Genomic DNA, 25,314 nt, shown 5'->3' on the forward strand with positions numbered 1-25,314 from the left:
GGTCATGATCTCATGGTTCATGGGTTCAAGCGCTGCATCGGGCTCTGTGCTGACAGTGTGGAGCTTGCTTGGGATTCTCTCTCTGCCCCTCCCCCACTCTCTGTTGCATGTGCACACTTTCTCTTAAAATAAATAAACTAAAAAAAAAAAGAAAGAAAATCATCAGTAAGAACATTCAATTAATATTTATTTAACTGAGATGCCTGGGTGGCTCAGTCAGTTAAGCATCTGACTTCAGCTCAGGTCATGATTTCGTGGTCTAGGAGTTCAAGCCCCGCGTCTGGCTCTGTGCTGACAGCTCAGAGCCTGGAGCCTGCTTCAGAGTCTGTGTCTTCCCCTCTCTCTGCCCCTCCCCCTCATGCTCTGTCTCTCTCTGTCTCCCAAAAATGAATAAACGTTAAAAAAAATTTTTTTTAATTTACTTAAACAGTTATAATATGTATTGTGTCAGGTAATGAGGGAAACAAAAGAAACCATCTTATTTCAACACATCCACATAGTAATACTATTTTCTTTAATTTTTTTTTTTTTTTTTTTTTTTTTTTTGCTGGTTGTTTTTAGTTTGTTTGTTTTTAAGTTTATTTATTTTGTTAGAGAGAGATAGAGGCAGGGAGAGAGGGAGAGAGAGAATCCCAAGCAAACTCCACGCTGTCAGTGCAGAGCCGGACATGGGGCTCAAACTCATGAACTCTGAGATCATAACCTGAGCCAAAATCAAGAGTCAGACACTTAACCGACTGAGCCACTCAGGCGCCCCATGTTTGCCTCGGTTCTTCAGAGCTACTTTTTCTCTTATATTCTTCAACTCTGTTAATGGCATCAAACCTCCTAATCACTTGGGTTTCAGGTTTCATCTTTATCTCCTTTATCTCACTGTCCACATTAAATATATCACCATTCCCAAGTTCAAAAACTCTCATTATCTCAGTCTATTCAAAGTCTACTAACTGCAGTTCCCCCAGACAGATTTTCTGATCCTTGGAGTCTATTCTATATTGTATTACCAGAAAATAAAGCACAATGCTGACCCCATAACTCTCCTACTCAAAAGTGTTTACTTTATTGAAATTTAGGTGACTTTAAGTGCAAATCCTCTCCCTCCCACTTCTTTCTTCCTTCTCCCACTTGCTTACCTCCCTTCCTTTCTGGGCATCTTCTATATATTTTACCTTCAAAGGATTATGCTAGCTAAGGACCAGAGACAATAAGACCATGGCTTTATTCTCAAAAGAATTACTTTGTACACAGTATGGAGAGTAGGTAATTGAGTGACCAAAAAGCTAACAAAGAGGCAGGAAAACCATCTGGCCTCAAAGCTGGAGCCAAATGTTGCCAGGAAACTGTAGGATTTCAATAAATGCAGAGATGAGCTGTGCAGATGGTACCATAGTTTGCTTGCCTGTGTATCAAGTAACCTATGCACTAACTAAACTGAATGTCCGGTATTTTCTCACCTCTTTGCCTTCACTATGATGCTTACTCGTACAACAATATTTTTTTCATCTCCATTCATTGAAGGCCTATTTTTCAAGGCCACTAATATCAGATGCAACATATCAGATGCTACTCTGAGTATCAAGGCATGGTATAGTGATTAATACAGACACAGCCCCTGTCACCATAGAGCTTAGAGTCTATTGGGGGAAAGAGTATACATAAGTAAACAAATGTAAAAATTATCAAAAGGATGATGAAGAAGATAAGCAGGGTTAGATAACATGCAATAAACATGGTAGAAGTACTTAATTTTGATAAAGTGGTTAGGAGAGGCCTTTCTGTGCAGTTAACATTTCCACGTTCAAATGTCCAGAACTCTTGGAAATACTGAAAGAACCATGGAACTGGGGCATGGTAGTAACACTTACTGTTTGCACTGGTTTCATACTTTATGCTGTCTTGTACTGTATGTTGTATGTTTCCTTTCAGGTCTATATATGATGAGATTAGGTGAGGCTCCTTGAAGGTAAGGACTTTCTAGTACTTCACCACGCCTTATTATTGCCTGCTGCAGTCCCTTTTACATAGTGTGTAACTCTTAGAGGCCTATTCTGTCTCTTCACATGTATTATTTCTATTATGCTCCCCACAATCCTGTAAGGGAAGCATTATCTTTCCCATTTTACAGATATGAAAACATAATCAGAGAGGGTAAGGAACTTGCCTAAAATCAGAGCCAATACCAAGCGCCTAATTCATAATTCAAATACAGGTCTGTGATCTCAAAATACCAACCTTTTTCACTACGCAGATGTTATAAATTGGTGGCCTGAAGGCATATTTTATCTGTTCAGTATTTTAGTATAGTTCAAGCTAGCTACTAATTTTAAAAATCTGGAGATATTACAGTTACATTCTGGATTTCCATTTTCTCTAGAAAATTCTGATGATCAAATAACACAGGGCCTACATTTCTGCATGGCAACAATTGGCTGGAGCTGAGTAGTGACCCCCTCCAGATATCTTCCACTTTATATCCAGCCCACTTATCTATATAACCCGACTAGTGGTCCTCTGCAAACAGATGAGTTTATAAACCTTGCACCATTCTGTGGTTTAATACAGCAGTATATTATTTATTTAAGTGTCAACATGAGTTTTATGTATACATGTGAATAGGAATTTTTTTTTTCCAGTGATCAACACAGGTTAGAGGTAGGGTCATACTCTCCAAGGACTTCAGTCGAGACCAAGAAACATACAGGTGAGCAAAAGAAGAGAAATTACTGAGGAGAAATTATGGATAAATATTGGAGTTGGGAATGAGTTTAGGTTTTTTTGGCAACAGGATTAGCTAAAGTTGGACTTTATTGTGGAGAGCCTTAGAAACCAGGTTGAAGGGCTTCAGGTTTTCTACAGCGGTTATTAGAAGTTTTCACACAAAAGAAATGAGCTCTTAAAACTGAGCTTTTATATATACTGAGCTTTTAGAAAAGAATTATTTTATTTTACTTCCCCCCCCCCCAAAAAAAATTGGGAACTACAAAGATAATGTCTACTTACTTTAAATGAACTTCAGTTTGGGAATGTATTGCTTCTCCCAAAACATTTCCAGTTTCATCCACCACAGCAGCTGCCGTATCATCACAACTGGTTTCAATCCCCAATACTAGTTTATGAAGAAATACTTTTCCAGGACGAAAATTAAAACTTCTTAAAAATTCATAAATTTCCCTTCTTGATGGTTTAGAAAAAACTCCTGCTGCCTTATTCAATATTAGCATACTTACTCTATAGATAATTCCTGGAAAAGAAATGAAGAAACAATTATTGGGAATGGACATTGACCACTAACCCATTTAGGTAAGCAAAATTCTAAAAAACTTGATTTATTTTTCAATATAATAATTTTGTAAAATTATAGGAAAGTTTTGGAAAAGTTAGCAAAAATTTTTAAAGGCTGTAGCAACCCATTAATATCAATGACAGTAGGAATGAATATAATGTTCTTTAAGGGGGAAAACAGGGAAGTCAGATATGAAATTTTTTAGTATTACTATCATGCTGTTCTTAGCATACTATTCATTATTCTTTATAAAACAGCTAATAGTCGCATGGATAGTTATCTGAAAAGTGCTATTTATTGTTTGATAGCTATTAACTAAGATAGAATTGGTTTTAAAAAATAATAAAGGCAAGACAGAACAAATAAAAATAAATGCATTCTATTTCCTGAAAATATCTTTCAAAATAAAAATTGATAATTTAGTTTGAACACAAGAATTCACATTAAAGACACACATTTTAGTCATCTACTTTGGAAACAAGTGTTCTTATGAAGCTCATCTTAAAAGAACCACTTCTTATCTAAAACAACTGCAACCTAATACCCATTTTATCCATTAATTTCAATTTCTCTAACTCAATCTCCATTTTACCACAAGTTTATCATAATAAGGATCTCCCCCAAATCCCTTTTCCCTCCTCACATAAAAGCAGTCCATCACTAAAGCACCCTGGTATCTTCACACTTCCAAGTATCTAGTTTCATGACTCTAAATCATCTGTCCTAGAACTTTCTGGATGCTTAAGGAGGTCCTTTCCCTACACACTAATGGACAAAATGGGTAAATGAGAGAATATTGGAATTTTTATTGTTCCACTGGGGCAAACGGCATCCAGGGATGAGAGTGATGAAAAACCTCGCAGAGGGGAGTGGTGGGGAATGTAGCACAGAAAACACACCTGGAGAACTTTGCAGTCACAAAACCCACGCAAGGCTGCCTGTGCTGAGCATTTGTCTTTGGGCCAAGAAGACTCCCAAGTGAACCCAGGGAACTTGGCCAGTACCAATCTCTGTTGTAGGAAGGCGAAGGGCTTCTACTGGAATCGTTCTTCCAGGCACACGAAAGAACCAGTAAGAGAGGGGTGAGCAATTTCACCCACCTTCCTCGTGAATGACAGTAGCTAGTAGAGGCGTCCTTTCCCTAGCAAAGTCAGTCGCTGCGTTATTGCAGGAGGAAGAGACCGACCTTGTCGCCCCGGAAGTGATGTCATCAACACAGTCCCGCGTCTCGTCTCCAGGACTAGCTGCTATAAACCTAGAGGGCGTTACACTTAATTCAGTTAAAAAAAAAAAGTATAAATGCTGTCTTTGTCCAAGATTCAGTGCGTGTACTCACGCGCTTCCCTTAGATTTGTAGTAACAAGACTTTTACAACATCACACGGCTAATGACCGATCTAGCGGAGGCCGAACGCAGATTTGTCTGACTACACAGCATTAAGTTCTAAACACTACGCTACACTAAAAGACAATTTTGTTTGTCTTTGGATGGAATTTGGACGCCACTGTGAGAAAAGGATGGAGATTATTCGTCATTCCATTTTAGAGGAACTATCATCAAATCTAAAAGTTGTGGCCTGAAACAGCTAGTACTTTCAGAAGCAGAGTGGAAAGTAGGGACGACACCAAGGACTTGATTGTACAAGGTTCCGAGGGAACGGAAGCGCTTCTGATCGGATAGTCTAAACCGTTACTCCCGCTTTTTGGAGTAAAAGGTGTGGGGCTAGTCCGTTTTTGTGATTAAAAAGAGGAGGAGGAGATGGTACATATTCACTTAACATTAAAAAATTATCCTATTTTCGTAATGCATTGGATGGTTTTTGCTTACTATGTATGCAGACTTCAGAGTAATATGTACTCATATTCTTGGACCTTTTTCAGTTTTTTTTTTTTAAATTACTATTATTGGTATGTGAACTTGTTGTCATTTGTATGAATAGATTTATCCCCAAAGGCTCTCTTCTTCCCTGCTAGACCTTAAGTTTTACTAAGCAAGGACTTCATATATGCAAGGTTCGATAGCCTGTCACGTATATCTGCATCTTGAATGGCAAGAAGCTCTTGGTATAAAAGAAGTGAATCATGGTTGGGAAGTCACAGTTAGAGTCTAGCAATAAGACACAAATATATATATTCATAATTACCAGAATGTTATTGAGGTTTTTTTTTAGGTGGAACTGATGCTTTCAAAAATTTCACTTATGGTAATAGCAGCTAATTAACAATAAAGTGGCACTTTTGTTGTACCAGGCAGTGTTGCAGATTATTTAATCCTCACTACAATCCGGTGAGGTAGCTAGTGTCCTTATTTTATAGATGAGAATTTGATGATTTGCAGGTCACACAGCTAGTAAATGCAAAGCTAAGAAGTTAGGCCATATGGTTCTGGAAACTTGTTTCCTTAATTTCTAGAAGAAAAAATAACCCATATTTTCTCTAGTATATGTGGCTGACCCACAAAAAGGAAAAAAGAAAAATTAAGACCAAAAGGTGAAGAAAAATTAGTTATCCTAATTGCAAATGATTTGTTAGAGGTTATTTTATATGCTGAAATCTAGTCTGAACATAAAAACTTTCACATCTGGCATTTTTTTGCAATTTGAATTATGTTCAGCAAGTGTGTCTCAATGCCCTCCTGTGCAAGAATGTGTCAGGAGTTATCCCTTTTGTATGTGTTGGAATCACTGGTAGATTCTCATCCAGGAACTTTTGGCTAGTGTTGAGTCTTAATGCTGCATTATGTGAAACAGCAGAGCTCTAGGACACAGTAGGAAGGAATTTTATTCTTCCTTTGATTGATTTCATGTGAGTAGCAGAAAGAAAAGGCACTTATACTAATACCACATATTTGGCAAGTGAAGGTACACATTTTCCATCTTCTTTATTGTACTAGAGGAAAAATTATTGGTGGAAAGGCATTTATGCTCTCTGAGATCTGAGCTTCCATACAGATCATTTCATAGTTTGAATGCCACTGGTGGACATTCTCAACAAAATATGACCTAACTACTGTAACTTCCACTTGAATCCAGAATTCCAACTGAATCGAAACATGCTATTTTGTCAATGCTATTGCCCAAGTTTTCATTTGTAAGCTTTTGAGGAAAATTACATACAGAAGAACCTTTACAATATTCATTTCCTAATTATGTATTACTAAATAGGATTTTATTTTCATTTACCATGTATTTATTGGGTTCTTCCCTTTCAGCTGGGAACTTTATTAGTTGTTGGGGATAAAACATAAGATTCACTCCCTATCTTCAAGGAACTGAGTCTAATGATGTAATTACAATACAGCATTATTGTACGCATTGAGAGTGGGAAGTTGCTGGGAGAAGGTGGTGTAGCTTGCCACAGATGTATCCACAGCCTAGCAGGACCTGGGTGTGATTACTGGGTTTCAACATCTCATTGTCTTCTAGGCTTGAAATTGGTTTATCAGATCTGGAAGTGACTGGACTCTGGGGTGCTGAGTCCCATGCTCCATCTGCTAAGAAATTGTAAAAACCATAACACTAATGTGTTAATGTATGAGAAATGTAATGATGGAGCTAGGTTACCTAAGCTTGCTGGTCCTTACCTTCTCTGTATTGAGCAAATTACAATGAAAGCAGAATCAAATTACAATCAGATTGTTTGGTAAATATGGAATGAATGCAATAGAAATGAGTTTGGTGCTTCTAATGGTTAATGTTTCAGGCCCGATGCATGTTTCCATTTGAATCACCTGTCTTACATGCTTCATGGGTTGGATTGTGCTAAAAATACGTTATCATTTGCTTTCTTCCTTTTTAAAGAGCTTTTTTTGTTGAAAAATCTTTGATGTGGAACATTCTTTCATTAATGGTAATACTGTCAATCAGGTCTCATCCTTGGAAGATATTTTGCTTTTTACCTTAGTTGCTTAGCCACTATGCTTATTTTACAAATTTACTCAGCTGATTTTATTGTGGTGAAATACATGCAACAAAATTTATCATTTTAACCATTTTTAGGTGTACAGTTCAATGGCATTAAGTATAGTCACATTGTTGTGCAACCGTCTTTACCATCCATCTACAAAACTTTTTCATCTTCCCCAACTGAAACTGTACCCATTAAACACTAATTCTCCATTTCCCCTTCTTGCCAGCCCCTGGAAACCACCGTTCTTTCTGACTACCAAGTACCTCATATAAGTGGGATCATACAATATTTGTCCTTTTGTGACTGGCTTATTTCACTTATTAGCATTAATGTCAAGGTTCAGCCAATGTGGTAGCATGTGTCACGATTTCTTTTAAAGTAGACTAATATTCTATTGTTTGTATATACCACATTTTGTTTATCCATTCATCTGTCAATGGTCACTTCGGTTCTTTTCACCTGCTAACTATAGTGAATAATGCTTCTACAGACATGGATTGTATAAATATCTTTTCAAATCCCTGCTTTCACTTCTCTTGGGTACATATCCAGAATTGGAACTACTGGATCATATGGTAAATCTGTTCAATGTTTTGAGAAATTGCCAGATCCAAACGGTCTCAGTTTTCAAGTGTGTGGGGTATGTATATTTTCGGCAGGGGAGGGAAAGGGTAAATTTTTTTGTTACTCCCATATGTTAAGTGCCGTAACAGAAACATAGGATTTGATAATTCATAGGAGGGACCTATGTTTCAAAGCAGAATCACTGTATAAGGTTTTTATGTAGTATGTGGTATACTGGTATTTTCTCAGAAATGCCAGTTAAATCATCCGGCTTTTCTGTTCCCATTTAAGAAATTGTAACATGAATAATGCATGCTTATCTTCTTGATAATATGCTCAAGTTTTTCTTTTTGGTTTTTTTTTTTTTTTCAGAATCTGAATGTTTTCCAAAAAGTGTTGTCAATAGAAATTTTTAAATACATTATTTGGAAAATCAGAGATTTAAATACTATAAAATTCCTGTCATAAGAAGAGTTCATTGTACAGTGTTAATGCAGTTTACTATAGTTCTTATAATTGAGAACTTATTTTTATCAATATAATTATACAGTTAGAGTGAACATAGTGATAAACTTGGCCTATCTGCTAAACTTAGAATTATATAGAACTTCAGTGTACAGGCTGAGCCACTTCCATAATGATTAGTTGATTATTAACGGCTTAAACGAGTTAAGAAATGGAACTAAACTACTATGCTTAACATGGAATCTGAATATATTTCTACTAAACTGTTTTAGTTATGAAATATTTCAGATTATGAAAGTGTCAAGAATACTATAATCAACTTCTGTGAACCCAACCCTCATTCAAGAGAAAAAACATCACCCAAAGCAGTTGAAGCCTTCTGTATGCTATTTACCTAAGATATTCAGTATTCTAAACTTGAGTTTATAATTCTCCTGTGTTCATTTGAAGTGAAATGAAAAATTTTAAACCCCAAATATGAAACTACCTGCTGAATCATTTTTAACTGGAACTGAAATTGTGGACTAAAATAAAAACCTGAGGCCTTTCATAGATCTTCTTTTTGACATTAGGCAAAATGAAGGTTTATCTTTGCTAGTCTCTTACCTACCTTCTTTCCCTGCCCAGTGCTACTCCAAACTCCCTTCTAGATTGTTTTACTTAGACCTGTCTTCCCAGTACTGCACCTGTTTACATTTTCTATATCAACATGTAATATCCATGAAAGTAATTTTAAAATTACTTTTAGGGGCGCCTGGGTGGCGCAGTCGGTTAAGCGTCCGACTTCAGCCAGGTCACGACCTTGCGGTCCGTGAGTTCGAGCCCCGCGTCGGGCTCTGGGCTGATGGCTCAGAGCCTGAAGCCTGTTTCCGATTCTGTGTCTCCCTCTCTCTCTGCCCCTCCCCCGTTCATGCTCTGTCTCTCTCTGTCCCAAAAATAAATAAACGTTGAAAAAAAAATTACTTTTATATCTGTCCTATTAGAAGGATTACAAAACTGCCCCGGTCTATACTGGGTTGCTGTATTTGTCTTCTTCAGGATTAGCACGAGTATTCTGGCGTCATATTTACTGGTAACATATTAATAAAGAAGATATAGGAGACATATATTGCATGGCAGTCAAGATTCAACTTGAGCTAGACAAGATAAATTAACAGGTTAAAACCTAACAAGATGGGGTTCCACAGGAAAAAGAAATCTTAGACTTGGCTTAATAAATCCATTAAGTATGTGAAGGGAAAGCCATCATTTATGATACTACATGTTGGAGAGTTGAGGTTTTCGTGACTGTAAGGTGAATCAGTGGTATGCGGCTGTCAAAATAGCTAAAGTATGAAGTTATATTAAAAAGGGCGGGAGGGGAGCGCCTGGGTGGCTCAGTCGGTTAAGCATCCGACTTGGGCTCAGGTCATGATCTCGAGGTCCGTGGGTTCGAGCCCCGCGTCGGGCTCTGTGTTGACAGCTCAGAGCCTGGAGCCTGTTTCAGATTCTGTGTCTCCCTCTTTCTCTGACCCTCCCCTGTTCATGCTCTCTCTCTGTCTCAAAAATAAATAAATGTTAAAAAAAAAATTAAAAAAAAGGGTAGGGGGGAGGAAGGGAATCCAGAATATGGAAAGCGGTACTGTTGTAGTGACACCACATCTTATCACCTCCTGTAGTTAGCTCTAGTGCCATATAATAATGAACTGCAACTCAGAAGAGCATTACCAGGATAGCAGGAGAAATTTGAAACAGTATCAGTTGGAAAATGGTGAAGGCTCTGGTAATGTTTATTCAGTGCTGCTGATAACAGTTTAAAAGTTAAACAATTGAAGCCTTACGTAGAATAAGGATAGATTTTGGCTCAATTTAAAACGTTATAATTTCCATTACAAAAATGCAGCCTTGTAAGTTTAAATCCTCTTTTATTAGCATTAATGCAGAAATGAATGGTGGTGTGGCAGTTAATGAAAACTCAAGGTATGGTAAGGGGTTGAAATTACATAGCCTCCTAGGTCTTTTCCAACTCTTAGCATCATGTAACTCCACAAGGGTAATTCATGCAAACATTAGTTAAGGAGATATTATGCCCTTTAGGATCCCTATAGTTTAATAGACCATAGTGCCATAAACCTAGGAAATACAGTCCTATGCTTAAGAAAAAAAGAGGGGAGGGAAGGTGGGGCAGGTCAAAAAGACACAGAAGCCAACCTGGAAATTACCATTGCAAACTCTGACTTCCAAAGGCCAAATATGGAGGACAATTTAAACAACAAATTAATAATGATGATAATGGATTGTAAACCAAAGAATAAGATATCTGTAGGTCCAAAATTATATAAGTGATTGAATAAATAAATGGAGAAGAGAAAAATCTTCCTTACAGAATCCAATAAATAAATGTAGGGGAAATGAGGCAAATAGAAAATCACCATGGAACTCCACAGTAATAGATGTTGCAGGAAATATTCATCAATGAACGCTGAAATTAGTGGTACTTCTGAGCTCATGCATATTTAGAAACTGCCACCGTCTCCTGACTTGAAATTAGGAGCAATTACAGCATTAGCAGTTAGTTTTGTTCCAAATAACAAGTCATTATGGAATTTTTTTTTAAGTTTGTTTTTTATATTAAACTGTTTAAACTTGTGAAATTGGGAAGTTTGCATATTTAACACAACCATTCACCTAGTGTTAAGACCAAAAAAGCATATCCCAAATTTGACCACTACTCACCACTTCATCAGCCATTCCCCTAGTCTGAGCTACCTGTTGTATGTAGTTTGCCAACTATTCCTCCTGCTTCCTATTCCTTTACACTCTATTCTCAACATTAGCCAGTAACCTTTAAAATAAAATCAGATCCCTTTAATCTCTAATATAAAACCATCCAATGGCCTTGTCAAGCTTAGAAAAAATTTGCTTATAACCTTGGTCAATACAGCTCTATATGATCTGACCCACACCTACTTCTCTGACCTCATTTGTTAGCATTCTCATCCTCCTTGTTTATTACTCCTTGCTAGTCCCAGTGGCTGTCTTGTTTTTCCTCAAAAACACAACCTTATTCCTGCCCCAGAGCTTTTAATATTATCATTACCTACACTGGGAAGCCTCTTTCCCCAGATGTTTGTACTGCTTGCTCCTTTAGGTCTAAATATCACCTTACGAACATTAGGGAAGACCTTTCTGAGGTAGACTCCCCTGCCTTTCACCTGCTTAATTTTTTTCCCATGGCATTTATCACTACATGAAATGATATGTATTTTTGACTCATTTATTATGTTCTCCAATTTGAATATAAGCTTATTAAGGGAAAAGATTTTAATAAGCTTATATTCAAATTGGAGAACATATAATAAATGAGTCAAAAATAATGTCTTGCTTGCAAACTGTATCCACAATACCTAAAACAATACCCACAACAGAGTGGGCCCTCTGAATAAATATTTTTAAAACATTATAGGATGAAGAGTGGGGGAAGCAGAAGGCCTGCATTAACAGAAGATTTCTATCTCTGAAGTCTGTGCAAAAAGTAAGCCTTTTGAGGTAAACTTTAAAATGAAGAAAAAGAGGAGCACCTAGGTGGCTCAGTCGGTTAAACACCCAACTTTGGCTCAGGTCATGATCTCACAGTTCACGAGTTTGAGCCCTGTGTTGGGCTCTGTGCTGACAGCTCAGAGTCTGGAGCCTGCTTCAGCTTTTGTGTCTCCCTCTCTCTCTATCTCTCTCCTGCTCGCACTCTGTCTCTTTTTCTCAAAAATAAATAAACATGAAAAAAAATTAAAATGAAGAAAAACAAAGCAACATTTTTAACTACCTTAATGAAATTCAGTTGCTTAAACACAACTTGAAAAATGTGACATTGCTGACTGAATTTGGAGATTTACAATAATCTTACACCAAAGAAAAGTTTTATTCAAGTATAGATTACTAACTAAAAAATACATGGGTAAAAGACAAACATACAAAGGCATATCATACAATGGAGTTCTAAACTCAATACTTTTGAAATACAAAACAATGATCATTACCCCCATAAGTCAGTTTATTGAAACAAATTGATTTTTCAGTTGGTCTATAACTCTTGTCACTCAGTTTTGTTTACAAATGTTACTGGATATTTCAGTCTCATCCCATATCAGAACTTTGGTTTTGACATGTTTACTTCTCAAAGTAGTATGCAGTTATTTTTTGCAACTAATTAATATCAATTATAGGAAGCTTCTCTAAGTCACAAGAATTCAATATGGTTGCTGTTTTGGAAAGAGTTACCACTTTGGGTTATCTACACCAAGACCCATGAACTGAAAGGCCAAACATTAATGAGCAAAATATGGGGAGTGAGAGCAGGGGGACTAAGGAAAGATGTTTTCTTTTGCTGTAGACCTGCTAAAGATGACTCCATTATTTACTATGGTACTACTGCTAGAGAAGCAGTTTCTGCCAGACCACAGGTTGGCTATATAGTTGTCCACTTTATGTTTCCTTTTCTAAATAACAGCAGACTTTAACAATTAGATTGATCAACCAAATAAGCAGAGACCTCTAAATTACCATATACTCTAACTGTGTGAAATAAATTATTTTCTTAGTTGGTTTAGCAGCCTTGTGTCTGGAAAGGCAACAAAACCCATTCCGTTCCAAAATTAGAAGGTTGATTCAGAGGCTGTTTGTAAGATGCTGTCTTCTGTCACCAGTCATGAAGGTGGACCTTCATGAACTCATTAACTAATAAATGTAACTCATTAATTAATAAATGTAAAAATGACCTCAATCTATCAACACAATGTTGAGCCAGCAAAAGCAAAAAAAGTACAATCATAAGGTAAGGATTGGATTGTATAAAACAAGAGAGAAATATCCTCCTCTACAACACAAGAGGAACATGTATGGTAATAAAAACAATCTATAATAAACTTGTAAAGAGATGATTCTGGTTTACACGTTAAGTCTGCTTAAACTGACCATGACTGAATGATTGGAAATTTTCTTCTCCTAACATAATGCCCATTCATTATAAGCTAAGCTGGTCTTGTTTTCTTATAAATCTCTCATTTCTTTGAATTCATCTACTAATCCTTCAGTGTACAGCCATTTAACTTATAAGCTGGGCCTGCCCAGCCTGCCTATAACACCTCTCTTCAGAAAGATACCAGATGCATTAAACAGAGGCATCTTCTAGTAAATACCTGCACTTCAAAACAGCATGTGAAGAACCAGCAACTGGCCCTTCAATGTAAATACTTCTCATTTCACAATATCACGGAAACAGTGCAGTTTACTAACCACTCCTTCCTTACAGAAAATTCAGTAGCTGTAAAAATTTTCTGTTCCATTTCAAAACATTTCAATACTTATTAATTCCAAAGATCTGAACACCATGTAGCTGTGGCATTTTGGGAATTAGTACACTCAGGAGAGAAGCTGTGTTTAGGATGAAGTGAGTTGGATCATACTTCGTATAGAAACTTGCCAGAAAATATCTGTAGAAATAAAAGTTAAAATATATATAACATCTAAAAATGAAATTAATTAGAATTTATTAAAAAATTTAAAGGTAAAAAAAGCCACTGAAACATAAATACCTAAAAACAGGATCACTTTTGAGTACTAAAACAGGAGGCACCAGATGGGGGTCTAAATTCATTCGGGATTTAAAATTTTATTTAATGGAGGCATATATGCACATTTTGCATTTCTGCAATCATGTGAAATGCATTTAAAAGAATGTGTTTGCTACTTAGCATCCTTTAAAGAAGTCTTTCAAACTAGGGTTCGTATACTCTGAAATTTCAGGTACAGTTTTGTATTTAGGTGTATGTTTCTGAAGAGAAGATCCAGACCCAAAGCATCTATCATAGTCTCAAAGGGTTTGTGACCCACCAAAAGGTTAAAAACTACTGCTATAAAGTTGTGAAAATGGGGTGTTAGTACATTAATACAATTCAGTATCTTTGAAAGAAAACAAGTACTTGGTTGCCTTTTTTTGATGTTTATTGTAGCCAAACAGGTTGATAACCAGTTTAACTGGAAATCTGGAAAACACTGTTGTAACATTCCAGCTGTTTTGCTGTAACTGACCATATGTACACATTCAAAGACATCCAATATCTAAGAATTTGTTTTAACAAGCCTAAGCTACCTTTAGGACCATAAAGTATCAAGTCAGAATGTCTAGTTTTACCCAAGTGCACATCAGAGTGCAGACACATCATTTGGACACTGAGAATATCCTAATATAGACAGGATTTAAGAATAAAACATTGGGGCATCTGGGTGGCTCAGTCGGTTAAGCGTCCGACTTCAGCTCAGGTCATGATCCCGCGGTCCGTGAGTTCGAGCCCCACATCAGGCTCTGTGCTGACAGCTCAGAGCCTGGAGTCTGCTTCAGATTCTGTGTTTCCATCTCTCTCTGCCCCTCCCCTTTCATGCTCTTTCTCTCTCAAAAATAAACATTAAAATAATAATAATAACAATAATAATAATAAATTAAAAAGAATAAAACATCATACTCTACTTGATCACGACTAAGAAGTTAGTCTATGTATGGGTGTTTGTCTAATTGGTACTTTTAGAGTACACAGTAAAGTATTCTAATAGCCTTTCCTCTAAATATGGTCATTAATTTCTAGTAAGAGGAGATAAATTATCTTCTGTAATATGGTTAGAAAAGAATAGCTATTTTGAAGTATGACTAAAAACATCACAGAGCTGTATACATCATTTTCAGAGCCATCTATATTGAGAAATTCTATAATCTTCCACCTATTTCACAAACTATAATCAGAAAATTCTTCAAGAATAAACCATATTCTTCAATCTTTAGTTTAAACCCTTTCTTCCAGCTTTCATATATTTGAAGACTGTGTTTATACTTCCTACCACTTGCATTTAGTAAGCTCATTTGATTTCCTATAATCAATATGGGTTAACCCATAACTTGACGTGTTGGAAATAAATATTTTTGGAATGGCTCCTCCTCATCATACTGTAGCATATATTGTATGCATCATACTGTCCCCTTTGTCGTTTAATAGAAACTAATTTTATGTGTAAATTACATGAAAATTACAGGTTCTTACAAAAACCTAGACAACCCTCTGAGGGGATGCTAAACCGAGGTGGGAGTCATGTAATAGCATTTATATGCCGAAGTATATACTGGAAAGAGACGTGTATTAGGCACTAGAAGTTTAGGATTTCATCTGGGCTCTTGACTCCAACCAGTTGCAAGATCTGGAACAAGGTAATGCATTTGAGTCTGTTCCTTTATCTAAAAATTTGGGATAACAATGCATATCCTACCTACCTGACAAATGATCAAATAAGAAAATGTGAAAGCACTCTGAAAAGTATCAATGCTATATAGATGGCTTTAGTGTTGTTTCTTCAGTTATATAAGGAATTTAATCACAGAATATTTGAAATCATGCCTGTGGGTCAAAAATATATTTTTAGAAATACGGATGTTGTACACAGGTACATCTTAGTTGACAATTTTGTGATAGCTGTTATTGAAAATTCAGTATACATGTCAGGCTTTTTACATTAATTATAATGCAATCCTCAACATTTTACAGATGAGGAAATGAGGCTTCAAAGAAATGGCCAAAAGTCACAAAGTTAGAAAGCAGTCCAAATTTAGGGCTGTTTGAATAACTATTATTCCTGTTACTGTGTTTATCTTTGTTAGATCATACAAATCATTTCTCTTTTGACATTAATTTTATATACGGCTCAAACAAAAATTTAAAAAATTTCCTCAAAGTCCTAACAACATAAAAAAAAAAAAAATCTACCACTTTATGATCAATTTATTCTTTTCATTTAAAAATGCCTTCCTTTTCCTGAAATCTACTTTCCCTAAGTCTCAGTTTAACGAATCCTAATTTAGTCTCCAAGGAGTCTTTCCACTTACTCCAGACTGCACTGATTCTAAATCATGGATATGTTATATATATGAGCTATATGGTATACAGTGTTTGCTTAAAGTAGATGTAAAACATCCATTATATGCATGCAACAATACTGAGTGTGGAATTCAAAGCAATCTACACATTTATAAATTCTTTGCAGAAATAAAACATTTATAATAACAGAAATAATGCAAAGTGGCATAAATAAGGGATGTGTAATAACTACTAAAGGAGTTCAAAACAGGCATTATTTTTTAAGGTTGGGTGCTAAGGAGAAGACCGCATGAGAAGGCAGAATTTAAATACTGAAAGAAGAGTAAGATAAATTAAGAACGGAGAAGGTATTTCAGGTAGGAGAAATGATTTGAACAAAGGCATAGAAATAGGACTATGCACGAAGCATTAAAAAAAAAATGCTGCTTAGAAGAGCTTGACCAGGTGGGAGTTGGGTGGGGGTAAAATATTCACATAAAGGAAAAATAAGGTAGGAACCATTTTGTGGAGGGCCCTGAATGTCAGGCAACAGGAGGAAATTTAAGGTTAAATGCTTTACAGACAGATATTATCTCATTTATTTCTTAAGGCATCCAATTGAATTATGTAGTATTAGCTAGAATTTTATCCATAAGCAAACCAAGTAGGTGGTGCGATAAACAGGATTCAACCCAGGTCTGTCCTACGATGAAAGCCTAACTTCTTTTATCTATAAACTATACAGCAATCTCTCCCAAGGAGCTTGAACATCCAAACTGGGGGAGGTGGGTGGTCAATGAAATTCATCTGAAATCACCCAAATCCTTGGTTAGGGTGATTAATCTAATAGTGGAATATAAAATAAGATTATGCATTTAGCTTTCTTGTAAGTAACTTAAGGATATGAACTACAACATATTTGATCTGTGTATCCTAGGTCTAAACACACTGATGAGCACATTATTGTTGTTGTCTCCATGTATTACTGACTGACGTAAAAACAGTTTATCACCAGCTTGTTAAATTTTGTCTGTATTTTATGCTCTGAGTTAGCTATTTATTGGTAGAGGTTTCAACAAATATTCTGTTTCTAACTGAAATTCAACCTAATAAAAGGACAGCTTCCTCTTATCCAATCTTCTTCATACCTAAAAATTTCCATCACTTACAGAATTATTGGAGAAATTGTGAAAAACTTCCGTGAAGATGTAAACTGTACTCCATAGTCCAGCTGTTCCCAATGAGTTAGGAGCCGTGCTTTACCCTGGTCAGGAGTTTCAAAAGGTGTTCCTTTTACTGCATGCAAAAATACATACATCCCCTGAAAAACAAGCAATATCAAATATAAAATTAGTATTTGTCAGTAAGCATTAAGATAGTTCCAGACTGCTTATGGCAGTATGGGTGATTTAACTTAACAGTTCAAGTTTTAAGCTTTCATTACTATTTGTGAAAGACCAGTTTCTTCATAGTAAAATAAAACTTTCAGGGGCATATAAAAAATCTTTGGGGAAAACCAGTAAAAGGTCAACCAAAAAAGTAACCTGTTTTCATCTCCTATTAAATTGAAATGCACACACACAAAAAATGAGGATAGCTTTACATCATTACATTTAGATTTTCTAACTCCCTTCTTATTAGGAAATAGGATTATCTTATCCTTGATGTATAGGAATGTTCAGTGTCACATTAGTAAATCTGATGATACTTCTAAAATGACAAAAACATACAAATTGGTAAATAATAATAAACAAAATTTCTGTATCAGGGGAAAATGGGTTTGATAATACTTAATATTAGGACTGTGTTTGTCTCAATGGTTTTCTTCTAAAGCGAGAAAGATGGTTATGTAGTAAGAATAATTTTCAACTCAATTTGCTTTTAAAATCACCACTGTGCCCCAATGGAGTTTCTTTTGTAGTTGTGTTTTTTGTTTTTGTTTTGTTTTCTTTTTTAAAGTAAAAAGTCTTACTAAAAGCCATTCTGTTCAGGGATATGTTTGAACATCTAATTTTGTGATTAGGTAAAAACCAATATATACTAGATTTGGTTTCCTTGAGATTATGATATCCATTCAGATCACTGGTATTACTACATTGCAGGATCACTGTCTGAGGCACCAGTAACAGGATATTCCTGCCTAAATATTATCATGAAACAGTTTTTCCCACTAGAAGTCATAACGAGGTATCATTTTTTTCTATTTCAACTTTCAATAAATGTATGGGAAGAAAAGAAAAACTTGTGATTTGAAATTTTATATTATTAACTAGGTTAAGACAGCCCTCCTTCTCCAAGCTTAGCCTACTTACTAGTTACTCCACTAGGCAATTAAAAAGTTGTTTGGCTGCAATAACACCTAAACTATATAGAAACACTCATGTTCAAATGGATTAACTCAACAAATTTATCAAGTGGCTTATGTGTATAGGACACAGGACATGTATGCATTTATGAAATTGAGTAAAACATGTCCACAGTCTTGAAAAAAACTCAATCTCCTAAGAGACGATGAGAAAAAAAAAAGATATGCATAAGCAATTAGAATATAGATCAGAAATTGCTATCATAGGTACAATCAGAGTATTCAGCAAATACAAAAGAGGGAAAGGTTCCTTGTTGCTGAGGCAAAAGCTGTGATGCTACCTTGTCAGCTACCTCATTCTTGAAGGTTCAGCTCAAATGACAATCCTTAATGAGGCCCTCCTTGTTAGTAGTAGCCTATGTGCTTGTATAGAATTTTATTGAAAATATTTTATTTATAGCACAACATATTGTTGGAATTGTTTACATGTTTATTTTTCCATTAGCCTGAATACCTCAGGAACAAGGGCTGGTATATAGCAAGTATTAGACATTAAGCCAAGATGAAGGTAAGCTAAGGGATATTTATTCTGTAAGCACAAAGAAACCATATTCACATGGGCTTTACGGGAGACAATAAAACAGAAATTACACGCTTTTAAATTCTGAAGAGTATGTGACCCAAAAGGCAAAGACTGTGTTTTTTCTAACCAGGGATAACAACCAGGTCTACTTTCCCATTTAAAAGCATTCAGAATATATTTCACATTTTTAATTGGTTTAAAGTGGGCTATCTTCAAAAGAAACTTAAATTTGGAGTCATGTAATTGCTTACATCTATGGCTGGTACGTAGGTCTTTAGTGTGGTGAACTAATAAGTCAGAAGTTTGCTTCCCTACGTGTTGTCAATTACCATGTGGCCATATATTGTGTTTCAATATCAGTTAGCCAATTGAAAATACAGGGCGGGGGAGGGGGTGACTTCTAAAGCATATTTAATACATGTCTCATTGGAGAAGAGAAAATTACATGACAATACAGACTAATTAATTCAGCAAACATTTACATAAGTCTTTAGAGATATGGAAAATAAAAAGATAAATTCCTAATTATAAAACTATGATAAATATAAGGATAAAAGAATGTAGGATGGGAGTTTTGTAGTTTTCTGGAGGTGATATTTGAGTAGTTTTCCTGCACTAAGAATCAGCCTGGCAGAGGGGGATGGAGGAAGGGATATTACAATAGTGGAAAAAGAGCCTAAGCCAAAGCAAAAAAAGGTGAAAGCAAGATCATTTTCATTATTGTTAGAGAAAAATTCCTGTTTGGAGATGAGCTGATATAAGATTGAGTCCTTTTCTTGCCTCTATACTATTCAACTGGTCTTATATGCCACATAATAAACTTGTTATTTTATTATGAATGTAATGGGGAATCATAAAAGGACTTAGAGCATGACTTAAGCATATATGCATTTTATTTATTTATTTATTTTTTAATTTTTTTTTTTCAACGTTTATTTATTTGTGGGACAGAGAGAGACAGAGCATGAACGGGGAGGGGCAGAGAGAGAGGGAGACACAGAATCGGAAACAGGCTCCAGGCTCTGAGCACTCAGCACAGAGCCCGACGCGGGGCTCGAACTCACGGACCGTGAGATCGTGACCTGGCTGAAGTCGGACGCTTAACCGACTGCGCCACCCAGGCGCCCCTATGCATTTTAAAAATAACTGTGCCAACTTGGAATGGAGGAGAGTAGAATAGAAGAACATCAAGGAGACCATTTGATCTACTGGAGTAATCCACCTGAGAAAAAAATAAGGGTATAAATTACAGTAGTATCTGTGGGGATCAAGTTGAGAGACAGTAAAGCAGAACAGACAGGGCTTTGACTATATGGATATGGAAGATAAAGGAAAAGCAGTTAACCTAAAACTAGAGTGACCATATATCCTAGTTGGCACGGATGGTCCTGATTTATACCTGTTTTCTTGGATTAGTTATTACTAGAGTTCCCTTTTACTCTCAAAACAGACTCAGTTTCGATAATACATTATATGAATCACTTTACCTTTGAAGCTATCTGGCTTGACTTATTGGGCATACAGTGGTGCCTTTAGATTAGATAAGGAATAAAGCCAGAGGAACGGGTCATAAGTGGTAAGAGATCAGGAATGAGTTCAATTTATATTTGTTTGTTCTAGGGTAGAAACCGAAAATATGGATAGATGAAGTACCCTAGGCACAATACATAGAATAAAAAGAGATGAAAAAACGAACCTTGGAGACAGCAATATTTAGGAGACGAAAATAGAAGACTGTACAAGAAACAAAGAAGGAAAAATCAGAAATATCTAGGAAAAAGTGATCCCATGGAAGCCAAAGGAAAGGAATTCTAGTAAAAGATATAATTCTTGTCAAATATTTCAGAGAAGTTGCTACTTAAAACTAGTGTTTGCCCTATCAAAGTCCATTGCATAAAATGTACTAAATGGACATTCACTTATTTTTACCACATTATCCTGCCCTCCTCCAGTCAAATTCAAATACTCTTCAGAAGACAGGGAATAAAGAAATACATAGTTAATCTGGATTCAATTAAAAATTTGAATTAATTGTATTTCTCCCCTTTCATTCTGCTTTCATAGGCTGTTAAAGATAAGAAAAGTCACTATCAGTTGTTCTTTTTTTAAACAGATAATTTCCAGGCTGCATCATATGGTCAATAGAGTCAACTGAATCTCTGATACTTTGTAGAGCTATCCTATAGTACAGAAGACCCACAGTCAACATGAAGAAGCTAAGGCACTATAAGATCCTCAATAATGTATGATTAAGCTCAAAATTTCTATACTGAACCAGGAAAGTATATTTAAACAATTCAGAAAAGTTTCTAACAAGGATTGAAACCGAAGATGTTTTAGACTCCAGTTAATCAAAAACCATAACTTCTTCTGAAGCATTCTCTTTAATACTATAGTAGCCTGAATTACAGTATCTTGGAAGTGTTGCTAAAATGGCCTATTTTCTAGATCCCATGAAACCAAAAGGAGAAAAAAAGGCATAGAGAAAGGGCCGATGTTTAAATATAAAGAATTAATAGATAACCCTATCTATCCCATATTAGATATGGCTATCTTCAAAGTTATCATATATACTAAAAATTACTGAACTGTACACTTTTAAGTCAGCAAATTTTATGTTACATACATTAAAAATTATACCTCAATAAAACTTTTAAACTAAGTGGTGTTTTTCTTTTTTTTAATTTTGTGGTAGAAAAACAAAATTTTTTTTAATGTTTATTTATTTTTGAGAAACAGAGAGACAGTGCGAGGAGAAGGGCAGAGAGAGAGAGAGGGAGACAAAGAATCTGAAGCAGGCTCCAGGTTCTGAGCTGTCAGCACAGGGCCCAATGTGGGGCTCAAACCCACAAACTGTGAGAGCATGACCTGAGCTGAAATCGGAAGCTCAACCGACTGGGCCACCCAGGCGCCCCATGTTTTTCTTTTCTTTAACATAAAGATTTAAGCTTTTAGGAAATTGTTTTTAAATACACATAACATAAAATATATCTTAATCATTTTTTAAGTGTACAGTTCAGTGGCATTAAGTACATTCACACTGTTATGCAACTATCACCACCATCTGTCTCCAGAACTCTTTTCATCTTGCAAAACTGAAACTGGACTCATTAAACAGCAACTCCCCATTTCTTTCTCCCTCAGCCCCCGATAAGCACTAAAGCATAGGCTTTTAACCGCTTTATATAAGGTGAAATTCTTACCAGATTATGTATCACATTTGTCAAGGTCCAAGCAACAGGAACACTGAAGAAGGGAATACTAAGTAGAACAATATGAAGCAAGCCAACTCCCAAGGCATATGTCAGCCACATACCCCGGCTGTTCATTACACGGGTATTTGGATTCACCTCACTGTGGGCAACTCCAACATTCATGTTTGCTCTGTAGGAAAGCAATGAAATGAATCAACACTGACAGAACCGGAAACTTAAATACTCTACTCTCACATGACAAAATAAGTGTGTTACTAGGATCATTTTTCTCTGGTTGTTCTGAAATAAAATAAACACACTCACCAAAATATGCTATTTGCAGATCTGCTAATAAAAGCAGTAAATAATTTTTAAATCTGACTTCATGATAAGACTAACAACTTATTTTTACAGTTCTTATCGATAAAATAAGCAATTAAAATCCCTTTCCTAAAGCTTGTGTTCTAGCATGCTGGTTTTACTAAATGAAATAACAGACAGGAAAACTCAACTGAAAGAAAACCTACATTTTCTTATGAGACCAAAGTGAAAGCTCAGGAGCTAAACATACCAACAGAAAAGACCAATATAAAAAAAAAGACCAAAGCTGCAGCATTATTTATAACAGCCAAAATATGGAACCAACCCAAGTGTCTATCCACAGATGAATGTATAGAGAAGATGTGATGTATGTATATAATAGAATATCACTCAGCCATAAAAGAGAACGAAATCTTGTCATTTGCAACAACATTGATGAACCTAGACAATATACTGCTAAGTGAAATAAGTCAGAGAAAGACAAATACCATATGGTTTCACTTATATGTGGAATTTAAGAAACACACACACACACACACACACACACACACACACCAAAAAAAAAGAAATATAAACACAGAGAACAAACTGGTGGTGGTTGCCAGACAGGAGGTTTGTGGGGAGATGGATGAAATAAATAGAGGTGATTAAGAGTACACTTATCTTGATGATCACTGAGAAATGTACAGAATTGTTAAATCATTATATTGTACACCTGAAACTAAATAGAAAACTGTATGTTAATTACACACTTGAATTAAAGATGACAAAAAAAAGTAAAGTAGATGCAGCTAGTCTATTATGAGTAGCCAGACTCTTACATATAATGTAATGTTGTTTCCATAAAGAGTGGTCAGGTTCAATTCACTTCTTTTTAAATACTGAACCTGGGAGGAACATAATGTGGTGAAAAATTTATATGGTCAAGGGATAAAGCTTGTTTCTGTCCCCTGGTACAGTAAGGTTACAACAATGATTCCTCCTTTAACTTGTCAACTCTCCTTAAATTTTAGTTTTTTTTTCTTTCATTTTCTAAGTTTTTCCCTTTATTGCATTCAAGTGGAACACCAAAGGAGAAATGGATTACTGGTTCCCAGTTAATTTAATGCTGGCATTTACTTGGTTCTAAGAATCCCTTGAACAAAGTATAACCGTCTTGAAGAATACCTATCATCCCAGTAAAAACCAACCAGTGAGACTGAAAGGGGGACATGGTGAAAGTATATTTGGAACAGCTGATTTAGAAATAAATGAACCCTTTCCATAACAGAGTTGGCACTAAGAGAGGAATTTCCCATAACTGCATGCAACAAGTGTTTCCAGAGTAAAATGCCTCATTCTCTTTCCAAAAATCTATGGAAAACGCACGCATCAAGGTTTATGGTGATGAAAGTTGGTCGCACTAAGAAGCAAAAGTCTCAAATTTACGTGTGTAAATACTTCTTCTAACCTAAACACATCTACTTTGCATCGTACATTATTTTCATGAGCTATAGGTTATATTTAAAAGATACCACAACTCAAGATACTTTTCCATTTTTCTACAGGATGGAGGGGGAAAAAAATAAAGCTCGAAAAAGGCTTAAAATTTATATCTAGCCTGGAAGGCAAAGCTGGTGTGGTACGGACCCTACGCCGGTTCACAAAATCTTTGCAAGAAGGCAGCCGCGCCGCTTCAGGACAAAGACTTCCGACATTGTCTGCCTACGCGAGTGCCCCGAGGGCTGCGACCCGCTAGGACCCTCTTGGGGACTCCATCGCCAGCCAGACAACCACGGGCAGCTTTCCCCGAATGCTGGAGCGCCTGGCCAGTGAAAGCTCAGCAAAAGCCGCTGCTGCTACCCCCGAAGGGCCTCCTCCACCCTCCCCGTCCTTCTCAGAGCTACACATCCCGCCAGTACCACGGCAAGACGACGAGAATGTGGGGGCAAGCCTCGGTGGCCACTAGACCCGCACGGTCAGACTGGGAGCCCCGGACGCAACCGTAGTTCACTCTCTCCCCTCAAGCCTACCCTGGCCGGCTAGCAGCTCCCTACCTAGCAGCACATCCCCTACAGCCGTTTTTGACCACTCACCCGCCGGCCAGCTGGGAGCACAACTAGCTCCGCGGCGACGGCGTCTCTCCCAGGCCGAATGCCAATGATCAACCTCAGCGCAGCGCAGCGCAGCGCAGCTTGCGGAAGCTTTCAGAGCCGAACGCGCCGTCAGGGGATTGGCCGCGGACAGCGTCAATCCCACGTTCCTCGGGAAGGGCGGGACTAAGTGCTGCGCGCCTAGGGCCCACCCCGCCGCGCGCGCTGGGGGCGAGTCCGAGTTCCGCGAGGCTGGGCCCATGAACCTTGCGGGACGCTGTCAGCTCCGACGGTGGATGGTAATTGCCTGCCTCCCGCGAGCAAGAAGGTAGTGTTGTGTGCCTAACGGCCATTCATTCTTATCTTCTCGTAGTCTCGGGAGTCCCTTCTCCTCAACTTGTCCCGGTCGGCGTGCAAGCGCCACTGGCCGCCGTGTGCCCTCCTCCCCTCCACTAACCGCAGGGGCGGGAAGCGGCCGAAGCCAGGCTCTTGGGCGCGCGCGCGTGGAGAGCGGTCTTTGAGCAGGTCTGGGCTCGCTAATGTCTGGTGTGGCCATTCCTGACCAAACCGTGTTTAGGCCTTTGTTGCAGCCCATTTCCCAGATCCTTCTGAGTGCAGGACTTCAAGTTGCCTGCCAGGCAGACATTTTAGCCCCGGACAGCCGTAACTCGTGAGTGTGGTTTAGGTTGTATGTTGTGGCGTCCTACAGCTGAGGCAAGCAAACTCTCACTTAACCATGGTTTTTACT

General features: G+C 37.0%; 2 protein-coding genes across 5 annotated transcripts in view; both read right to left on the reverse strand.

Annotated features, from left to right (window-relative positions):
- OSGEPL1 (O-sialoglycoprotein endopeptidase like 1) overlaps positions 1-8,878 on the reverse strand; it is a 35,366-nt gene extending 26,488 nt beyond the window's left edge. Inside the window, exons 1-2 of one of the 2 annotated variants that reach the window (XM_053215433.1) lie at positions 4,470-8,878; positions 3,001-3,241 (exon numbers count right to left, since the gene is read on the reverse strand). In XM_053215433.1, coding sequence (XP_053071408.1) covers positions 3,001-3,241; positions 4,470-4,494 — 266 coding nt within the window. In that variant the 5' untranslated portion in view covers positions 4,495-8,878. Of the gene's footprint in view, positions 1-3,000; positions 3,242-4,469 lie in introns of those variants that run through there. The other variant, XM_053215434.1, reaches the window with a different exon arrangement.
- ORMDL1 (ORMDL sphingolipid biosynthesis regulator 1) lies at positions 509-25,050 on the reverse strand. 3 transcript variants are annotated; one of them, XR_008295487.1, is made up of 5 exons: positions 24,929-25,050; positions 22,183-22,362; positions 17,261-17,412; positions 3,001-3,241; positions 509-1,188 (listed from the first exon to the last, which is right to left on the reverse strand). XR_008295487.1 is itself a non-coding variant. In XM_053215436.1 (4 exons), exons 2-4 carry the CDS (start codon positions 22,354-22,356, stop codon positions 13,550-13,552), a joined length of 462 nt encoding a protein of 153 aa, XP_053071411.1. In that variant the 5' UTR covers positions 22,357-22,362; positions 24,929-25,050; the 3' UTR covers positions 11,989-13,549. The 3 variants fall into 3 exon arrangements, 2 of the variants coding, with proteins under 2 accessions (XP_053071411.1, XP_053071410.1); XM_053215436.1 differs by lacking the exons at positions 509-1,188; positions 3,001-3,241 and adding an exon at positions 11,989-13,685; XM_053215435.1 differs by lacking the exons at positions 509-1,188; positions 3,001-3,241; positions 24,929-25,050 and adding exons at positions 11,989-13,685; positions 24,531-24,624 and having other exon boundaries at positions 22,183-22,363.
- Between the last annotated feature and the right edge of the window lie 264 nt (positions 25,051-25,314).

This window comes from Acinonyx jubatus, chromosome C1 (assembly GCF_027475565.1).
Source record: "Acinonyx jubatus isolate Ajub_Pintada_27869175 chromosome C1, VMU_Ajub_asm_v1.0, whole genome shotgun sequence".
NCBI classification, from domain to species: Eukaryota; Metazoa; Chordata; class Mammalia; order Carnivora; family Felidae; genus Acinonyx; species Acinonyx jubatus.